The 17,756-nt window shown below is 42.8% G+C and overlaps 1 protein-coding gene across 1 annotated transcript; it reads right to left on the bottom strand.

Annotated features, from left to right (window-relative positions):
* Positions 1–8,980: 8,980 nt before the first annotated feature.
* On the bottom strand, positions 8,981–17,484 carry PRSS35 (serine protease 35). Its single transcript, XM_048934923.1, is given in 4 exon segments — positions 8,981–12,089; positions 16,552–16,590; positions 16,593–16,703; positions 16,705–17,484. Coding segments are annotated over 4 exon segments (1,638 nt in total). The 5' UTR covers positions 16,936–17,484; the 3' UTR covers positions 8,981–10,832.
* Positions 17,485–17,756: the final 272 nt, after the last annotated feature.

The raw sequence follows: 17,756 nt of genomic DNA, 5'->3' as shown, positions 1-17,756 counted from the left end.
ATATGAGTTACCAAAGGTGGTAGTGCAGAGGCAGAAACTCAGCACACAAAAAGTGGAGAAGTGCAGAGGAGTGGGGATAAACATCCACTGCAAGGATTGAGGATAGCACACTTCTCATCTGGCTGTGTAGATGAACCTTTGAAAGGTTGATCAATCTATTCTGCCATGACAGAGTAAAGCCCCTCCATCCAGGTGTTCGTGGTTGAGTGTGACCCATATTTTGGAAATACAGCTGTCTCCTGATTTAGTATGATGTAAGCTCTTTGTCAGATTACCTTGCTGTTGTAGATGCCCACAGTAGCCATCTTTCTCAGAGGCCTTATCAAAGCACTAGCCCACTTCAATGGAAACAAAAATTTCATAGTGCTAAGAGACAGCAGATCCAGGGGAAGCAGAAGGTACTCCGTCCGTGTTGAATTGGCAGTTGGAGTCAATTGAGTTGCCCACCACAACTGCAGGGACTGGTAGGCTCTCTGGCACATGTGTAAATGTACTGGGTTTTGTGAAACGCCACTTTAATCCAGGAGTAGAAAAAAACAGTAATTTCTATGGTTGGTTGTACGACTTAAGCTTTGTGCATCTATAACACATCTATAATTGTACCCAATCATTTTGTCCAAGAGGATTCAGTGATTCTTACTAGAATAATACTTTGCTACCTCCAGCTGAGTTAAAGTATAGTTTCAAAACCCCAAAATCTGGCTTTATTAAAAAAAAAAAATCTAAGAGTAGAGTAGATTACTTTCAACAGGAGCTAAACATAAGTTCAACAGATTAGCAAAGCTGCTTAATCTTGGTTAAAAATGGGGAGAAGTTAGTAATATTGAGACCATGCCATATAATTAAAATTGTCACACTATATAAATACTAGTTCAGGCTTTAGAGCATCTTTGAATCGACTGATCCCTTCTGAACCTTGGTACAGACCAGCTTCTGTTGTTCATGTAACCTCAGACACACTGAGGTTTTCACATTTCATAAACTTATGTGAAATGAAGTTGAGATCGTGATTTGGCTAATATTGCATTCAACTGGCTTTTTTAATTATTATTATTTCTCTCAAATTTCCTTTTAAATGTTAAGCTCCAACACATGCAGATGAAATCATAATCTTATTACCACGGTGCTCATAAAGTTTTGAGCAAAAGTTGATTTAAATTTCTGAACAAAGATACCATTCAAAAAATACGGTTCTTTTCCAAACATAAATAAATTACATAATGGTGGCAGGAGTTTCACTTTTTGTTTCAACATTTAAAATGATAAATAGTAATCATAATTCATGTGCACTTCTGGCATTTATCTTACACCTATGTCATTAGTGTAGTGAAATCTGCTCTAGAGAAGTGTTGTGCTGCTCTCTCTCCCCACAGCATGGTATTTTGCATCCAGGTTTTCTGTAGGATTTCAAGATCCTGGCAAATTTTTTTTTTTTTATAAAGCAGCTTATGTGTCTGCTGAAATATTTTGCTTCTTTAGATGTTTGGCTTCATCACTGACCATCAGGATTGACTCTAATCCTACTCTATCATTTAGTCTGGTTTGGGCATTTGTCAGAGAGCTTACTTTTTTAACCAACAACCAGTAGGGGCTGGATGTGGGTTGTTTGGGCTTTTAACAGCTTTTTAAAATACCTCAAAGAATTTGCTAACGTATCACAACCTATAGCTCCCTTTAGATAAGTATATACTGAAGAATGCTCTGTTAGAAGGGGGAATATAATGAGGGGGAGCTATATGGAAGAAGGGGACAGACTGTTTAGTAGGGTCTGTTGTGTTAAGACAAGGGGAAATGGTTTTGAACTAAAAAAGAGGAGATTTAGACTGAATATAAGACAGAAGTTTTTTTACAAGGAGAGTCATGTTGCCAAGAGAGGTAATGGATGCCCTGTCCAAGGAGAAATCCAAGGTAAGGCTGGACAGGACTCTGAGCAACCTGATGTAGCTGTATATGTCCCTGTTTGCCACAGAGCAGTTGGACCAGATGACCTTTAAAGGTTCTGTCCAACTCAAACAATTCTCTGTTCTGTGAAATGGTCTGCATTTCTCTCAAATGTAAATTGCAGAGGCACAGAGAGCTGTGAGCCCTGGGAGCTGCAATGATGCCCGTGGTGGGACGTGCTTCACTGATGCTTTCTGCTAGCAAGGAAAATCCTCCAGCTCAAACCTGCAGTACTGCCTTTGATCCTTTGGAGATCCACTCTTACATGTTAAAGAAAGCACCTTGAAAACACCAGATTGCAGGTGGTTGGTCTAGAAATCCTGGCGTAAAGTGGCCAGGCTGGCAAAGGAGCTGTTTTGAATCCAGTTTAGTCTGTGTGAAGGGCCCATGGTGGACGTGCTGCTTTGCTGCTGCAGAGCTGGGCTGCAAGCTGAGCTGTATAAATGGATGACAGTTACCTTGTAGGCCATTGTACATGCTTCTGGAACAGGAAAGCTTTATCCCTTCAATAGAGCTGGGATTGTTTTGCAAACGAAACGCAGGGAAATAGTGCAGATAAAACGTAGCTACACCACCTACAGGTGGGATTTCCAGCCTTAATCCTGGATTAGCACTGGCAAACTGCTCAGCTGCATGGAGATGTGTGTCACTGTGCTGGCACCAGTCTGGAACAGTGGCTGGCAGAAGCCTCATCCACACCAGCTACCAGCAGTGTGTACTCAGCAGATGTGTGGGTGCTGGCTGGGTGTGGAGACCAGCAAGCAGCAGCAGCCCCAGGCAGCCCACCAGGATCTGCCTCTCCCCACTGCAGGTCCTGGGGCTGCACAAGCCATTTGCAGCCTGGTTAGGGTAATCATACTAATAGCATCAAATTGCTGTTATTTTTGCAGTCAAAGAAATGAGGGAAATTTGGTAGAGCTTCACTGGGGACTCAGGGGAAGAGGATGTGTCAGGTGATTGAATTCCATTCTTGCTGCTTGTGTCCAGCTGGTGCCCTGCTTCGTGAATGCTTCAACATGCTGCACGCTGCATTGGGACAGTCAGAAGCTGACTATATGTAAGCTTTTAGAAGTGCAAAAGAAAACAGAGAAAAGCTGCTTTGTTAGCCTCTGTGGGAATGGGTAGAGCATGGGAAGTTGCTGTCATTAAATGTAAGAGATAAAAGGGTGCAAGCCTGAGCTGGGAAGGAACACGCAGCTCTGGGTGGTAACTGTCTTATACTAATGCAGTCCCTGAGTTCCTCCAAGCTGAAGAGGAGGAGGTTGGAGCTGGTCCCTGTGTATGTGTGTAGCACACTGGGTTTGTACAGCACACCAGCCATGCTAAAGCTGCTTTCAAAGGCAGGACCCTGTAAGGACAGCTCTATCCCCTTAAAGGAGTATTATGCTATTAGTGGCAGCTGTTCTTTGGGGGTTTTTTTAAGGCTGCAGACAGAGTGCTTACCCTCACATTGTTGAATGCGTAGAGGTCAGATTTTATTTAGTCCCAGCTGGTAAGGAAAAAGTCAATCAGGAAGATGCAAAGGATGGAGCCCTTCAGTCACATTAGCTGCAGTTAGCTTGATCACAGATCACAGCTGCAAAAGGTAAACTTGCAAGCAGTAAAGTGTGAGATCTAAATTGGACACTAAGAAAACACGTTTTTATTTTGAGCATTGGCTTTCTTTCTGCTTTTTTGAAAAGAGCAGACCTTCTTACAGATCACAAATGCCTATTGTGCATTACTCTGTAACATATAAATATGTATAATGTGCAGCGGGTCAAATTTCCCTCTAAGGTTCACCACTGTAAGTGCTGCGGTGTTTGTTTGGTTACTGGAGCTTACCAAAACGAGTTCAGTTTCAGCCCACCATTATTAAAAATGACTTCATACATCCTCCCTGGATACATATAGTAAATTGTTTTTAGAGACACTAATATACTAGAAGGATGAGAAAGATGAGGAGGAACTAAGAAGACAAAAGAAGAAAAGATAAAGAACATAGCAGAATGGCTGAGATGGAAAGGGACCAGACAGTCCCAGGATCTGGGGCTGTCTGGCCAGACCCCCACTCTATCAGGAACAGCCAGAATAGGGTGCCCAGGTCCACATCCAGGTGGCTTTTGAAGTTCTCCAAGGAAGAAACCCCACAGCCTCTGTGCACCTTGTGCCAATACTCAGGCACCTGTGTAGAAGTGCTTCAGGGAATCTCCTATGCTCCAGTTTCTGTCCATTTCTCTTATCCTGGCATTGGGCACCACTGGAAAGAGCCTGGCTTCATTTCTTTGCACCCCACCTTCCCTTTAGGTATTTATTGATGAGATCCCCCTGAGCCTCTTTTTCTCCAAGCAAGGAGGAGACAAAAACTCCAGTGTTCATGCTCAGATGCCTCTGTTTATACCACCATTCAAGCAAACCATGCCTGAGCCCAAACTCATGGTGAGCAACAAGAGTCAGACAACGCAATGGATCCCTGCCTGGTGGGGACAAGCTGGGATGGAAAAATGTTTGCTATGTTCTACCTAAATTAAATACAGTTCTTGTCTTAGCGATTACTCTTAAAATACTTTTTTCCCTCCTATTACTCATAAATCCCATTGGAGTAACTCCACATTCTCTCCCTCTCTCTCTCTCTCTTTTTTTTAATTAAATTTGTCAGCAGCTTTGGTCTCTGCTCTGCAATCATTAGCACTGGTTAGCCAATGAGTTAATCATTCAAAAGAAGGCAAAGGAAAGGAAAACACAAGGGTTGATTTTTACTGTAAGAAAGACAAAGGTCCTATTTTCTCCCGTTCCAGAGAGTACTTTGGGTTTTTGCTGCTGATTACAACTTTCACCTTTCCCTTCCGCACCCTTCTGTGTCTGCAGCCACAGAGGTGCCACCAGGACAGGCCCTTCAGCTGGGATTAAGTGAAGTTGACACCGGAAATTCATCCAGAGTTGGAAATCAATGGGAGGGGAAGGGCTGGAGAGCGCAGTAACTGTAGCTAAAGGGCAGCTGAGTAATTCCTCTGAAAAAATGCCCAGTTTAGTTTCATCCACTGTTTTCCAGCATTTTCACGTGGAAATGCAGAGCCATAGCAACCACAGTAAATATGGTGCATACATAACTGCCAAAGAAGCACAATCTTTATCAAATATGTGTATAGCTTTTGCAGTGCATCTGACCCTCTTTCTTAGCTGCAGCCTTGTTAAGGTTCAAAGATGTGCTCCAAGTGAGAGGAATGGGCAACTCATCAGGGTGCTATTTGTAACCCACCTAAGACATAGCAGTGGCTTTGAGGTTTCAGTGGTTGCTATTGTTTGCTCAGGTCATACATTTGGTAAAGATGCTGGGCATTAGAACCATGTCAGGAAAATACTCACAAGAGGAACTGGGCTCTGTCAGAACATTTTAGGCATCAGTTGGTATTGGGTAGGATGCTACTAGGCCCTTGCAAACATGAAACCCATATTATGTCCTGAATTGTGCCCTCCATAGGAGCAAAAAAGACCCTGCCATAGGCCTGCAGAGGACACACTCTTCACCTGTGGTTAGGGATAGAGAAACATCTCTCAGGCATGAAGCCGTTCTCCAGGGCAATGGCAAATGGTACGGCCTCAGCAATGGGAAGGTTTAAGTACTGTTCCCAGTCACACATGGACCTTGGTCCAGGTGAAAAACCTGTTGGTCCTATTTGTTGCCATGTGGCCCTTTTGGCCCTTTCTCCTCCTCCATGGACCCCCAGAGATGTGTGGGAGCCCCTGTCGGACCCTGTTAAATATTGCTTGTATTGGATAGGGAGGTAATTGCTGCTGTAATCACTTCTAAACATTCCATGAAATAGTCCCAAACAGCTCTCATTCTTGCCAGAAACCTCTCCTTTTACTGCCAGTGATCAAATCACCACTGGATTCAAGGGCACAGAGATAAGATAATGCTGAGAGCCGGCTCTGTCACATTTTACATATTTCTGACTTGGCCTACTTCAAAAGTTCTCCAAGGTAGAAAATACAACAATTGCTAACAGCAGAAACAGAACTAATTGCTTATTTTAGAATTAATAAGTTGTGGCATAGTCTGTGAGTCACTTCCTTGCTGAGCCTTTTTTTTTTTAATCATCAAAGTTGCTCACAGTGTAATTATCTTGAAGACAGGAGTAGGCAGGGAAAATTTTCCCATAGCAAATTTAAAGAGACATTCATTAGTATCTTGTGAAGCCGCAACCAAGAGGATCCAATGAGAACCTATTAAAGATATTCACAGAACTGAGTCGGTTCAGTGACAACGTGGATGACAAAGTGCATTGTGAAAGAGGAAAAGAAAAACAATAGAAAATATTTATTGATGTAGTATGTGCATTGAATAACATCTTAACATACCAAAGGTTTGCATTAGTTTTCCCAAGTGAGCCATCATTTTGTGCATCTAAGAATTGTATAAAAGCACAGGTTTTTGAAGTTTGCTGTCACATTTTATAAAGTTAAGAACATTAAAGAATCATACAAGCCAACTCTTGGGGTTTTTAACCTAAATGCTATATCACACTTGGAGCAAATGATGGTGCAAGCAAAAATGAAAACCAGAGACTCAAACCTGCTGCCAAATCCTTTGAGAATACCGTGGAAATTTAAGCATTCAATCTAATAATATTTTTTGTTTTTTCATTTTATTCTCCAGTTCAGTAATTTGTCAATGGAAGTGTCTGCAATATGCTGTGCTTTAAAATTAGAATCAGTTGATTAAATTTCTACAAAGATACCAAACAAACTAAAGGTATTTGTAAAAAATTATTGGCTAGACTTTGTAGGTATATGCAACAAGAATGGGACCAACAGTTGAAGTTTGGGATTTCTTTTTCCAAGAGGGAAAAGCCTTTGCAGAAATCCCACCAGAAAGTCAGGTTTGGACAACTTCCCAGGGAAAAGTATTCCCACTCTGTTGGTGACACGCTGTGCTGGGAGGTTCTGACCCTTTGGGCTTTGAGTCTGTTGCTTCCCAAGGATTTTGACTTACTGTGATTTTGGGCAAGGTCTGTAGATGTGGGTTGGCAGCTGCTGCCTGCTTTTGGTTCCTGCCGTAGCCTCAGTGCTCCCAGCCCTTTTCTCAGGGCTTGAGGCTGAGAAGAAGAGCCTCAGGCTCGGTAGTGGAAGGAGTCTGTCTATGTGACATGATTTTTACATCTTAATCTGTACTGCTATGCCTTTACCAGCTGCCTGCTCCTGCTTCCAGTGGGTTCCACTGTTACCTCACCGCCATTTCGTCTGTTACTCTCCACACTTTCTTTATTCCTTTCTCACCACACCACCTCCTTCTTGAAATATCAACTTGTTTTGCTCCCTCTTTCTGCAGCCATTGCTGCCTGCTGCAAGCTGGTCCCTTATCAGCAGACTGGGAGGAATGCCCCACATGCCTCTCTCACATGAATTATTTTCTTGCTGCAGCCATATTCTGGGCTGACTCATACTTCATGTAGACTCATAAATCTGCAGAACTTGGATGGTAAGTTATAAACTGACTCCAGGGGTTTCTTTGAGCAATTTTTAAAGCATCAGACACTCTATTCCTCTTATAACAGAAATAAGTTTGTGTTTTCCTTTTGTAAGATAATACAAACTCAATTTTTCACATCATAGATAACCCCCTTGACTTCCATTGCACTTCTCAGAGCCCCAGAGTAACCACATGCACAATTACCTTGCAGAACCTTGGCTGGGTGTGTTAACAGTTTGAACACGAGATGTGCCCTTGGCCTGGGGAAAGCTTGTTTGTTAACTTCACAAATTGCCAGCAACCCTTTAGAAGAAAAGGAAATTGTCTGAATTTATAGGGGTTTTTTTGTTTGTTTGTTTTTTCCTAAAGCCATGAACACGGCTAAATATCAGCTCTTATGAAAAAGCATTAGTACTGAGGAAAACTGATGCCCATTCCAGTACTGGAAAGAAGGAAAAATTCTTTGGGAAAATATTTTTCCCAGAAGAAATATTGTCCCAAACATTGTCCCCTTCTATAATGGGAAGCAAGCCTGATTCCTGTGCACTACACTGCTCACTAGGAACACCCTCTTCTGCATTTCTTCATAGATAACAAGATGCCAACTAATGCTATCTGAACAAAATCTGAAGCTCAGAAGTCCTTGTGCCACTTGTAGTGGTAGGTGACTGTAGCTCTGTGCAGTGCACTGGCCAGTGCATAAATACTTGATTTATGAACTATTCAGGAGGTAGTGACAATGCCTACACAACGTATTTCCTTCTTTATTAGGGTAAGTGGCGGATCTAAATATTGTCTGGCGTTAACATTTTGTCCATTCATGTCTGCTTGGCCTGACAAAACAGCACATGCTTTCCAAACCCATATATTTGCATGTCTGTGCACAGTCACTCAGACACAGAAGCTTGGATACCAGTTGTGGTTGAGGCATCAAGAACAGATGATTGTTAGAAGACCATCTGAAAACTGATAATATTTTTCTTTCTTACCTTGTCCCCAGTTCCCAAACTAACGAAGAAATAATGCCTTTTCCTTATGAACACATCTAGAGAATACTTCCAAAAATAAGGAATGGACTATGTTACCTTACTGTGATCAGTTTTGGACTCAAATTAAGAATGAAACCACAGAGGCATTCAAGACCAGGCTGGATGTGGCTCTGGGCAGCGTGGTCCAGAGGTTGGCAGCCCTGCCCACAGCAGGGAGATTGAAACTAGATGATCTTTAAGGTCCTTGTCAACACAGGCCATTCTATGAGGATGGAGCTGTATTGAAGTCCATGGAACTGTGCTGACTTCTGTTGATCAACAATGAGGTATCTCAATTCTTAGCATAACTATGGAAAAAGGCACTTAGGAAAAAGATTACAGAACCACCTAAAGAATATTATAGACCAGCTGCATAGAGCAAGAACATTAAATACTGGATTGAGGGGATTTAAAATTAGTCAGTGAAGCCATATATCTTAATTGAGATGTTAACGACAACAATAATTAACTTTAAAATTAATTAGACATAGATTTCTATCTTTAACAATTATCAGGGTTTTTTTGTTTGTTTGTTTTTGCAAACAGTTACACAAGTCTTAAAAAAAAAAAACAAGTTTAATGTTGCCTGAAATGGCAAAAGTTGAAAGAAATATTTTCCATTAAAGTGAGATATTTCCAATTAGTGGAATGTTGTAATAGTTAAGGTATGGAAACAAGCGTTAAATTTTTATGCTTTGTCAATAATATGACAAAATCGCCTGCGCAGTCAAAGTGTCAGGTTTTATGTTTTCAATCGTCTACAGAAAAAGTCAAGTTATTAAAAAGGATCATATTTCACTGAAAAATGTTAAAAGCATATTTCAAATATACCAACAGATGAATAATATTTGAAAATCTTGTTATATTTTTTCCTTCTGCATAGGAAGAAAAAGGATTTTGGTCAATATAAACTTATTAAAAAATGAAATATTGCAGTGTTGAATAATTGTGGATGTAATTAAATACAATGGATGTGATCTGAAGTACACAGTATCCTTTTATGTCATTAGATTAACATAGCATCATAACAACCCTGTGCACTCCAAAATCTTGATATAAAAAAAAAAACACCAACAAAACAACAAGATTAAGGCTTGCATGGCAATCAACAGCAACCAATTTTTATAAAGGCAATTCATGTATAAAAGCATGTAGAAGTCAAGCTCACTTTGTGTTTTCATTAACTGCGTGGTTCAGCAAACATATTGAACCACATGGTTTGATAACTACTGCTGCTACATAGCATGATATCTCTCATAATGCACAGGGTAGTTTGTCCACCGTTCAGAAGGTTGTATAATTTAGTTGGGAGGTTTTTTTTTAATTTAACCCTAAAACTCAAGTTGAGGTGGAGTCTCAATATGACATGACTCAAACTACCCACTTTGTAAAACTAAAGGCAAGGAAATACTGCTTTCCAACTCCCAGCATAATACCCAGAGCATTCTACCTATGAAGCTGAATTCTTATAAAGTAATTTTAAACGTCTGCAAAAATGGTTAGCACCCAATAAAGCCATCACCTGTGGCTTTGAGGTGAAGCTCTAAATGATTGTCAAACAGCCACCGCTTTGCCTTATGGGAAAGCAAAATGTTTGAAAAGAAACTACAGCTACAGCTTTTCAAACACTAACTAGAACATAAATCCATATGTTTAAGACTTGTCTAGCTTCTCAAAGAATATTCAAAGGCATTACGTTACGTTCTAATGTTTCTTCTTCTTCCAAACATGGAAACTTCTGCTCATTATTTTCTCTGTTGTTTTTGCTGAGCAGTGAAGCAAAACTTGTCTTTTAGGTCTGGTCATCAACTAGAGAAATGTGGGATTTCCATGGGAGCGTTCCTCCAGCAACCAAAGCTTTCCAAAATAACAAGCTTGAACTAGATTGCTGTTTCTCAACATGGAGCTGTGGTCTTTAGAAAATGCCAAAAAAAGTCTTGGTCTCATGCTGTACACATACATTCTGCGCATACAGTAAAGGGATGTATGTGCAACTTGCATTTGAAGAATTGAAACAGAACCCTGAGAAAAGAAAATCCATTGGAAAAATGTATGGTGTTAAATAATACCAGTTTGAGAAGGTCTAATCCTTTCCGTGGGGGAAAAAAATGACAAACAAGCGTTGCCATTTTTTTCTGATGTGAATGATTAGAATTTATCACAATTTATAAATATAGCTTGGGATTTCAAGTGCAGACCTGGATTTGATTACAACTGAAAACATTTTGTTTGACAATGCTACCCATCCCCCAACCATTCAGAGTCACTCAAGTCACCATAACACATTTGTGAGCCTTGAGCTTGAAGGCATCCTGATGCGGAATGATTTCTCTCGGTAGCCGCTTTTCTCTCGGCAGCAGATTTTCACTCTATGATATCATGGGTGCTTGGCAAGTTAGTGTCAACTCTCTTCAGCCTTGTGCGCAATTCTCATCATTTCCGTGTATCCAGAAACAAATCTGGGCATATTTGAGAGGAGTAATTCTTACCGCTACATTGTAATCCTGCTGTTCCCCGTTGACATCCACCCATTGGTGGCCCGAAAATACAGCAATGATCTTGCGTTTCCACTTCCTCTTGTTTGGCTCCTTCAGACGAAGATAAACACCAGACCCAGTGGAACCGGGCTCAGCATCACAGTACTGATAAAAAAGATCATTGGACTCATCAGAAATGCTACAAAATCTGTAGACTAGCTGCCCAGATCGGTCATTGTCAAAGCCTGAGAAGTGGATCATACTGCCAGGCATCATTTTGATGGTAGGGCTGATTCCCAGCTCCATGTATTTCCTTTTGTGGGGTCGCTTGAGCTCAAGAACAGCATAATCGTAATCTAGGGCAATACCTTCTGAGAAACCCTTAAACCAGCCTTTTGGGATGTGGGTACTCTTCACTCTGGTCCACTGGAAGGAAGGCATGCCGTCTGAGCTCCCCTGCTTCCTCCCAGATCTCCTCTGCTTTCTCCCACCACCTCTGGATCGTCGCCTTTGTCCTGTGGCAACTTCAGAATCCTCTTGGGCCTCAAGGGCTTCTCGCCTGCTTCTTTTAGCACCTTTGCGTTTCCTGCCATCACCTCTGGACTTCGTCCTCATCAGACCCACCCTCAGCCTTTTGCTGCCCTTAACATAGTCCTTGCCATCATGCAGACAGTGGGCAGCTGTGAGCACATGCTTTGGGGAAATGAGAATGCCACTGCAGCCAGTGGAGATCTTCACAGCTGTGTTGAAAGGAAAATTGGTCATAAACCTCTTGTCATAGATGCTGAACCTACTGTCTGTTCCATATATCTGCCTCTTCTTTCTCAAAGACTTATGTGCAGTTGTGTTTCCAGCTGGATCAAGTGTCAGACCAAGGACATTCACTTCAGTCAGGGTCCGCGTGCCATTTTCAAAGATAGTCTCATAGGATAAGAAGTCCTTCAAGTCAGACAAGCTGGGTACTGGCAATTTCCTTTGACATTCAATTCCACATACGCTGTTCAGCTCCAAATTGGGTTTTGCTTCAAATTTAGGGCTGTCAAGGGAGAAAGTTCTTTCGCTCACAATCTGAGGAACCTTCTTTAAATGCCAGGTAAAATCTTGTTCAGTTCCTGTTCCATTAGCAAGACCCAATGCAGGCATGAAAAATATGAACAGCAGTAACACGTGATCCATCTTGTCTGTTTTTTTCTGAAACAAAACAGAGAAGTTTGAAAATACACTGTTGAAAATACACACAAATATCTTAGCATCTAAAAAAGCAAAGCCATGCAATATTAGAACTGACATCAGTGGAACAGAATTTAACATTCTGCTCAAAATAGAAGTGCCTTCAAATATTCCCTGCACTGCCTCTGACATTCCCAACAGTCTCTAGCAAGATGGGTGCTACCAGCCAGCCAGCATCTACGTTGAGCTACCTACTGGACAGAGCTAGCTAATGGTGGACAGAGCTGAGTTTTACTTGCTTTTCCCTCAGCAGCAGTAGTAGTCTCAGCCATTCCACTCTACCAGCAGCCTGGTTTTATCTATACTGTAGGAATGGAATTATCTTTTAAGATTCTGCTTCTCTACTGGTTATACTGATTATAAGCTACTGGTGATAAGCAGAACATGGTTGAATATTATCGACATATTTAAAAGCCATCTAAAAGTTGGCATGCAGACAGAGATAAATAGACAGACTGTACCCATGAGATTAAATCCCTTAGGAAACCAGACCAATTACAGTCTTTGATGTAAATGCCAAAACTGGTTCTGCTCTACTCATCCAGCTAAGATCTGTGAAATTGCATGCTATGGAAAATAACATTTTTCTAATTGTTTTTCCCAGTGAACATACTTAGAATGACCTTTTTCCCAAAGTTGTTTTCTGGAAGTGACAAAAGGAACAATTTTGGCATCTACAAAAGGCAGACAGTGCCATTTTAGACACTTTTCATTGCTGCTGCTCTGAGAAGCAGGGGTGTCCTGCATCTCCTGAGTTGTGTGTCCTGCATTCTGGGGCCACCAAAATCTCCTTCCTTTCCTTTGCATAGGCACCTCAGCCATAGAATCTCAAAATCCGTGGTTGGAAGGGCAGAAAGGTGAGAGAAGACGACGATGGTTGGCCTAAAGAGACTCCTGGTTATATGCACAAAGGAATGCCCAGCCAAGTAGGTGGGACAAGTCAGCTGACTCATGACATGCCTTTTTCCTGCAGGATCCCACAAAGGCTGCAGAAACTGTGCAGTCTGTGTCTTATGGCCACATGTGGAAAACCCCACCTAGCTGTGGTGATACACCATACAAAAAGCTAATACTACAATTCCAAAAGACAAGAAAATGTATTATTATCATCAGTAGTTGGGAAACATACAGAAAGAATGTAAAATTGTTAGAAGCCTGTGGCAGAGCCAGAAAATGAACCCAGAACTCTTGATTCTGAGCTCAGAACATTATTGAAAAGACCATTTTTCTCCCTTGGCAGCAGTGATGTCAGTGGCATTAACCAACTACTGACCAGTACCATTGGGAAGTGCACTCCATTCTCATATCCTTCATTTCAACTACAGGGAAACCTCAGTGGTGTATGAAGAAAGAACCTATGATTAAGCTTTCAAAGCCAAGCAATTCAAGGGTATGTATGTGGTTAAGCTTTCTGGTTTACATTATAATGGCAGTGTAAATCAGGGCAAAGACAAGCGCTTTCATTTTCCTGAGCTTTGTTTAGAATAACACAAGTAAAACCATACAGTGAAATAACCTGGTTACAGGGTAGCTAAATATACAGCATGAAAAATAAAGGAGCGTGTGTGTAACGAGGGGGGAAAAAAAAGTTGTTAGTCTCACTTTAAGAGCAATGCAACGGATCAACAACTCCTAACATTTTAGGCATCTACACCATATTGACACAACATTTGGCTGTAAGAGGCAACAGCTATCACTTTTTATCTGACTAAACACTATGGCTCAAACACTGCTTGTTGATTCTGACGCCAAATTCAGAGTGCAGTGTTAGCATAATTTTTAATGCTTTTCACCTCAGCCTGCATGGAATGCTGACTTTGAGCTGGGGTTTATTTACCTGGATATACTTAAAACACATTTTACAATACCATATATATGCTTACCCTGGCTTTAAAGCAACTAACTAAAGTTTTGGAGATGTATGGACTATTCCAAGACATCTGGAGATTAGAGTGATTCACAGGCCTAAGCTCTGGGGTGTATGCAGTCATACTGAAAAATATTTGAAAATTTTGAAAGCTCAGAAGAGTCATTCCAGTAGCAAGATTGTGCAGGGAGACACCACTTGGCCATCTCACTGTAGGTCATTGGTACAGCAGAAATGCACATATTTAAACATTAATATTTATATACAGCATTACTTGAAAGCCAAATACGTTCCTCCTCTCTCACACTCTCTTAGCTTATAGCCATTTGCACCTCAAGAACTCCAAACCAGAGGCAGTTTCTACAGTGTGAGTAAAACTCTACTTTATGGATTTCTCTTCCATAAAGTTGCCCAGTCTTTCCTTGAACCCCACAGAATTTGTACCCACAGAGCTCTGTATCAGGGCATCCTACTGCTTAACTACATGTTGTATGAGAAAGCATCCTCTTTTCCTCATCTTAAGCCAACCACAGACTAGCATCATTTGATGACAAATCACATTTTACTAATGTGGGAAAGCTGCTTTTAGTTTACTGTGTCCTAATAGAGCTTTTGAAGAGAAACAAGGTACTAAGAAATTAATTTTTTCCATCAGGCTTCAGAAGAGACTTTTTTTGGCTCTTCTCCTAAAACGCTCTTCCCTTCCTCAGCTCTTCTCCAGGATCTGGGTAGCTGAGGTTTGTGAGCACTATGTAAAGTTAATTCACTAACTGCTAGTTCATATAGAAAGGTGCCTGGCTTGAGTTGCCTCTCACTGAGATGGTGGAGGCCTTCCCAGCTGGACCTGTAAGGAACTTTGCTTTGCATGGAGGCATTCTGCAAGCAAATGGGAGGAGTGCTGTGCCTCTCTTTAGCCACTCTTTAAAAAGAAGAAGAAAAAAAAAAACAAAAACATGCAACCCTGAATAGATGCATCAGAGCCTCCTGTTTGAAACACTATACTCAAGTGCTCACTACTTACAAAGAGTCTTGGAAGCCAAGATTTCCATCAATTATAATGAACCACTTGTTTGTGATGAACCAACTGGACAACTACACTTCAGTAGAACTGGATGAAGTCCAAGCCAAGGAGCTTGATGAAAATTCTCATCATTCTCATTTACAGCCAAGCACTCAGGCTCTGTTTACTAAACTGAACTCTACTACTTAAGCAAGTCCAGCATCAAGCACAGGCGAACTGAGCAGTTGTTATGGCCCAGTACAGGCTGCTGGCATGAGAGAATACAGGGATTTCTCTTGCCGGACAGTGGGGATGGAAACACACTGATGGTTGCAAAGACACTACTGTAGAGTGAGAGAAGGGGAAAGAGAACACCCCAGAGTTCTCCAAAATGAGGAGGAAGGGCTCAGAGAAGGCTACATGATGGAAGGGAAAAAAGATCATCAAAATCTTAATAATGCTTTGCACTGCACTGTTCTCTGCTCTTCTTCCAAACTTTGCCCTCTCCTTTTCTTTGCTCCTTCCCCATACACATTTTAAGATGGCTTACAGTAATTAGAAGCCTTCAATGACTTCTGCCTTTATGGCAGGATGAACTGTTTCAGAGAAGACAGAAGAAAACAGAAAGTAGGAAGTAAAAGAGTGCTCTGACTCTTTGAATATGTCAAAATTCTCCATCTGATTTTCAAGCCTAGCAGATAACTACAAGGACTCTGTTCAGTGGCATTCTAGCACCCATATGTATGTGTAAAAGCATTTTCAGCTCTTTTCCAGCATCAAACCTTTCTGCAATCACAAAGCATACTCATGCCCTACCTTTTTAGGATATCCTTTAACTATTTTTGTCAGCACGACTTATCTTACTTCAGCAGATTGTATTCCAAAATGCTTCTCTTTAGGCTACCAGAGACAGAATTTGCCTTTTAGTGTGGTTCAAGCACCAGAAAAGATGTGCCCAGCTGCCTCCCAGTGCTATATTATGGTCTGTTTAGAGCAGCCTGAGCCGTATGGTAGGAAAGTCAGCACATGGCTAAATTTACATGCAGACTTCAGACCATAAAAAGAAGCTGCAGCACTAACCAGCTCCTTAAGTGCTTTTGGCCTTACTCTCAAAATGGTCTTGGAATTGACAGTTCTCCTTTGACACAGCAAAAGAGAAAGCAGATTTTAGAAATCCCTGGAAGGAAGCATCACCCTAACCCTGCCCACCTCTGCCCTCTCCACTCCTGTGGAGGTTCTTGCTCTGTAGAGCACCGCACTGATTTCATCCCTCTGCTCTGACTTATGGAAAAACAAACAACTCACTCAGTAACTACACAGTGACTCCTGTTTGTCTTTTTTTACAAGATTTAAGCTGCCTCAGTGTCAATAAAAAGAACAAAGTCAGCAAGGATATTGGAAAGCTCATGTGGACTTATGAAATCAAACTCAAAAAAAAAGGGGGGGGGGGGGGGAAGGGAAAAAAAACGGGAAAAAGAGGGAAGGGAAAAAAAAAAAGAAAAAGAAAAAAAAAAAAGAAAGAAAAAAAGAAAGAAAAAAAAAGGCAGCGAAGGAACGGGCTTCATCTCGGGCCCGGATTTTCTGTGTCCCGGGAGGGGCAGGAGGACCGCTGGGTGGCGCGCCCGGATAGCGGCACAGCTCGGAGCCAACGGGCACAACTCGGCACGGCCCGAATCGGATCAGAGGGGCTGGGCTCGGCACAGCTTCGCTCGAGGGCAAGCGGAGGAGGACAAGCGCTTCGCAGCTTCAGCCCAGCCGGCTCAAGCCTCGCTTGGAAGCTCTCCCAGCCGGGCTCGCAGCAGGCAGCCCCGCTCTCCTCCCCGCCGAGACTTGGGGAAGGGGTCGAGAGGGGATCCGTAGCTCCGCTGTGGCTGCCGGGGTGCGGGAACATCAGCAAAGGGAGGGAAGCCGGGGAGGGACGGCGACCGCGTTCGTTTCATTGCCCGCTCTCCTTCTGCTCACCGTTCCGATGCACTAATCGCGCGGAAGTGTGGTGCTTTCCTGGAGGAGTGGGAAGAAGGCTCTAAAGCCCCTCGGCCACCCTCTGTCCCGCTTTCGGGTGTGACCACGGGGCTCTCTGCTTTTGCGCCCGACTCGAAGGAGCTCCCTCTCTCCCAGTCCTCAAGCTAGATACTTGGCACAGCTTTCCGCGATTCCGAGATAAAGCCGTTTCTAGCAGTGACGAATCTGGATAAAATTAGTGTCAATTCCAAAAGGAGGGCAGGAATGGTAGCACAAACACCGCGGGGGTGAATCAGAACTCAAAGAAGGTTGTTTTGAAACGTAGAGAGGCTCTAGAGCTGCGCGGAGACAAAACCCTTGAAAGCGTAAAGAAATGAACGTGCCCCCCTCCGTTGCCCGCGGAGCCGCCTGCGCTTAAAAAGGGGATCAGAGATTCGCGTCACTTCTTGGTCCTATGAAAAAGAAACCCACCAGGACAGCAGTTGTTATGCAGAACCCGAGGCATCGACCCCCTCCGCCTGGTTTCACAGCGGGCCCGAGGCCACCTGCGCGCTGTCCTGCCCTGGCTGCGGAGCCCCCCCAGTCCGTCCCTGCGCGTACCTGGCAGCGCCGAGCCCCGGCAGGGGGGCAGCGGCCACATCCACGCCGCGCCGGTATCCCCGCTCCGCCGCCGCCGAGCACCCGCCGCTACTGAGCGCGGGGCGGGGGGGAGCCGCCGGGTCTTCCCAGGTGGGGGAGGGGATGGAAAAAAGGGAAAGAAAAAAAAAAAAAAAGAGCAAGGGAGGAGGGAGGGGGAGGG

This window comes from Lagopus muta, chromosome 2, assembly GCF_023343835.1.
Source record: "Lagopus muta isolate bLagMut1 chromosome 2, bLagMut1 primary, whole genome shotgun sequence".
NCBI lineage: Eukaryota > Metazoa > Chordata > Aves > Galliformes > Phasianidae > Lagopus > Lagopus muta.
This window is presented reverse-complemented; position numbering and strand designations above follow the sequence as displayed.